At 61.7% G+C, this 4,291-nt stretch overlaps 1 gene segment (V, D, J or C); it reads left to right on the forward strand.

The window, feature by feature from the left end:
* Positions 1 to 124: 124 nt before the first annotated feature.
* Positions 125 to 3,934, forward strand: LOC116629712. The segment is given in 5 exon segments: positions 125 to 164; positions 1,971 to 2,288; positions 2,373 to 2,711; positions 2,980 to 3,297; positions 3,398 to 3,934. Coding segments are annotated over 4 exon segments (1,296 nt in total).
* Positions 3,935 to 4,291: the final 357 nt, after the last annotated feature.

Consider the following 4,291-nt stretch of genomic DNA (forward strand, 5'->3'; position numbering starts at 1 on the left):
TGAGCTGAGCTGGTGAGCTGGGCTGAGCTGGGCTGGGTGAGCTGAGCTGAGCTGAACTGGGCTGCGTGAGCTGGGCTGAGCTGGGCTGGCCTGGGCTGGGCTGAACTGGGCTGAGCTGGGCTTGGCTAAGCTGGACTGAGCTGGGCTGAGCTGAACCAGGCTGGGTGAGCTGGGCTGAGCTGAACCAGGCTAGGTGAGTTGGGCTGAGCTGAGCTGGGCTGAGCTGGGCTTGGCTAAGCTGGACTGAGCTGGGCTGAGCTGAACCAGGCTGGGTGAGCTGGGCTGAGCTGAACCAGGCTAGGTGAGTTGGGCTGAGCTGAGCTGGGCTGAGCTGGGCTAGGCTGGGCTGAGCCGGGCTGAGCTAGGCTGGGTGAGCTGAGCTGAGCTGGATAAGCTGGGCTGAACTGGGCTGAGCTGGGCTGAGGTGGACTGAGCTGAACTGGTCTGGGTGAGCTGGGCTGAGCTGAACCAGGCTGAGTGAGCTGAACCAGGCTAGATGAGCTGGGATAAGCTGGGTTGAATTGGGCTAAACTGGGCTGAGCTGGCCTGAGCTGGGCTGGGCTGAGCTGCACTGAGCTGGGCTGGGTGAGCTGAGCTGAGCGGGGTGAGCTGGCTTGAGCTGGCCTGAGCTGAGCTGAGCTGAACCAGGCTGGGTGAACTGAGCTGAGCTGCGCTGAGCTCAGCTAAACCAGGCTGGGCTGAGCTGGGCTGGGCTGGGCTGAACTGGGCTGAACTGGGCTGGGCTGGATGAGCTGGGCTGAACTGAACCAGGCTGGGTGAGATGAGCTGAGCTTGGCTGAGCTGGGCTGAACCAGGCTGAGCTGAACTGGGCTGAGCTGGGCTGAGCTGGACTGAGCTGATCTGAGCTGGGCTGGACTGGGCTGGGCTGGGCTGAGCTGAACCGGGCTGATCTGGGCTGGGCTGGGTGATCTGGGCTAAGCTAAACGGGGCTGGGTGAGACGAGCTGAGCTGGATGGAGCTGGGCTGAGCTCGGCTGAACTGGGCTGAGCTGAGCTGAGCTGAGCTAGGCTGGGCTGGGCTGAATTGGGCTGAGGTGGGCTGAACTAGACTGGGCTGGGTGGGGTGAGCTGAGCTGAGCTAGATGGAGCTGGGCTGAACCAGGCTGGGCTGAGCTGGGCTGAGCTGAATTGGGCTGGATGAGCTGAGCTGAATTGGGCTGAGGTAGGCTCGGGTGAGCTGAGCTGAGCTGGGCTAGGCTGGGCTGCACTGAATTGGGCTGAGTTGGGCTAGGCTTGGTACATTGAGCTGATTAGCCAGGTTGCTGAGCTGGTCCAGCAGAAATGGACTGGCTGAGCTAGCTTGGCCCAGAGGCGTTTGATGTCCTAGTTTGGGCTAGATTCCCCTGCATTGGGCCATTTAGTCCTAGCTGGGCTGGGCTGGCCTTGCTGGACGGTCCTGACTAACATTGGTCTGACTTCAACGACCCGGTTGTGCTAAGAACAGGCCAAGGGGAGTCTGCATGGTCCGACTCTTCACATACATACCGTCCACTGACCCTAGACACACAGGCCAGGTCTGGGGGCCTGGCTGGGGGGCTCCTCTTCATGCCCTCAACCTGTGTCACAGACCGCTCATGGGGCTTGTGGCTGAGCGTACCAGTCTGGCTGCGGTGTCTCAGAGGGAAGGCAGCACTGGCCGAGCCATCCTGAGCTGGGAGCCAGGGCACCAGAGTGCTCGAGGATAAGGCAGAGGCCACGTCTTTCCCCAGCTTCTCACAAGTGCAGAGCTGGGCTTTTGCGGCTGGGTGAGGGCTGCTGCGCCTCCCTTTCCCAGCTAGACTCGGCCTCCGCCCAGCCGCCCGCTGCACTGTTGGTCCAGGCTGGGGAGGCCATGAGGCCAGCCCTTGTGGCAGTGGGGTGAGGGGGCCACGGGGCTGGCTCAGGCCTGCCTGGCGGAGCGTGGGAAGAAGACACCTTGTCACTCAACTCCTGTCCCTCTCTGGTCCTCAGAGAGCCCGTCCCCTCCAAACCTCTTCCCCCTCATCACCTGTGAGAGCTTCCCATCTGATGAGACCCTGGTGGCCATGGGCTGCCTGGCCCGGGACTTCCTGCCCAACTCCATCACCTTCTCCTGGGACTATCAGAACAGCAGTGCGGTCAGCAACCAGGACATCAAGAACTTCCCTTCGTTTCTGAGAGAGGGCAAGTACGTGGCTACCTCCCAGGTGTTCCTGCCCTCCGTGGACGTCCTGCAGGGCTCTGATGAGTACCTCACATGCAAGGTCAAACACCCCAACGGTGACAAATCTGTGGAAGTGCCCCTCCCAGGTGAGAGCCATGCCCTTCTACCCATGGCCAGGTGGGCAGGGTGAGGCCACGTGAGCTGACTGATGCCTTGTCCCCTCCCAGCAGTGAGGGGAGAGCTGTCCCCCAACGTGACTGTCTTCATCCCGCCCCGCGATGCCTTCTCTGGCAACAGCCAGCGCACGTCCCAACTCCTCTGCCAGGCCAGAGGTTTCAGCCCCAAACAGATCTCCGTGTCCTGGTTTCGTGATGGAAAGCAGATCGAGTCCGGCATCGACACCGGCAAGGTGGAGGCTGAGGACAAAGTGTCTGGGGCTGTGACCTACAGGGTCCTCAGCATGCTGACCATCACCGAGAGTGCCTGGCTCAGCCAGAGTGTGTTCACCTGCCAAGTGGAGCACAGCGGAGTGATCTCCGAGAAGAACGTGTCCTCCACGTGCACCCCCAGTGAGTGCTCTGGCCCCTAGTGCAGCCCCTCAGGGTGGGGGTCCCTCACGTGCACCACGGGGTTCCACTCAGGCCAGCAGCTCCCTGAGCCTTGGCTTCCCGGAGTGGCCAAGGGCAGGGAGGTGGGAGCCCAGCATGCCCCTCCAGTGGGTCCTTGGGGCTCAGGAAGGCTCGGTGTGAATTCAGCCTATGTTCTTTGGGGAAAATCTCCACCTCTGCCTGATTTCACATCCAACCGGTCACTGACACAAACTCTCTCCTGATCTAGATTCAGCAGTCGGCATCAGCATCTTCACCATCCCCCCCTCCTTTGCTAGCATCTTCCTCACCAAGTCGGCCAAGCTGTCCTGCCTGGTCACAGACCTGGCCACCTACGACAGCCTGACCATCTCCTGGACCCGCCAGAATGGCGAGCCTCTGAAAACCCACACCAACATCTCTGAGAGCCACCCCAACATCACCTTCAGTGCCATGGGGGAGGCCACGGTTTGTGTGGAGGACTGGGAGTCGGGAGAACAGTTCACCTGCACTGTCACCCACACGGACCTGCCCTCGCCTCTGAAGAAGACCGTCTCCAGGCCCAAGGGTAGGGGCCCGCGCCCACTCTGCCCCGGGACTCTCCAGGCTCTGGGGGTCTCTCCCCAGTGGCCCCCGGCCTGAGCTCACCACTCTCTTTCCTCCCACAGAGGTTGCCAAGCACATGCCAGCTGTGTATGTCCTGCCACCAAGCCGGGAGCAGCTGAGCCTGCGGGAGTCAGCCTCGGTCACCTGCCTGGTGAAGGGCTTCTCTCCCCCAGACGTGTTCGTGCAGTGGCTGCAGAAGGGGCAGCCCATGTCCCCCGACAGCTACGTGACCAGCGCCCCAACGCCCGAGCCGCAAGCCCCCGGCCTCTACTTTGTCCACAGCACCCTGACCGTGAGCGAGGAGGACTGGAGCGCTGGGGAGACCTACACCTGTGTTGTAGGCCACGAGGCCCTGCCCCACATGGTGACCGAGAGGAGCGTGGACAAGTCCACCGGTAAACCCACCCTGTACAACGTGTCCCTGGTCTTGTCCGACACAGCGAGCACCTGCTACTGAGCACCGGGCCGCCACCCTCTGGCGGACCCCGCAGCCCCCGGCTGACCCATCGCTGTGTGTGCGTGTGTACAAACTAACCTCGTCAGTGGGGTCACATGTGGCATTTTATCAAAATTAGAAATAAAAACATCCATTCAAAAGACACTCGTCCTGAGTAAGCGATGCTCTCGCCTGCCGGGGCCGTGGCTGTGCTGTCCCCACCCCCAGACCACCCTCCACGCCCGTCCCTGCCCCCACCCAGCCTCTGGAAGTCCCTGTGCTCCTTGCAGACCGAGCCCATGCTCACCACTCCTGTAGCTGCTCCCACGGCCACGTGAGTGTGCAACACGTACACACATGCGTGCACACGGGTGCACACACATGGATGCAGACATGGATGCACCTGCATCAGATGCACAGATACACACAGAGACACGTGTGTATGGACACGCACACACATGCACACACACGTGCACACACCCACACACGTGGACGCATACAGACAGATGCACACGTATAC

The sequence above is a fragment of the Phoca vitulina genome, unplaced genomic scaffold (assembly GCF_004348235.1).
Source record: "Phoca vitulina isolate PV1807 unplaced genomic scaffold, GSC_HSeal_1.0 scaffold2413, whole genome shotgun sequence".
NCBI lineage: Eukaryota > Metazoa > Chordata > Mammalia > Carnivora > Phocidae > Phoca > Phoca vitulina.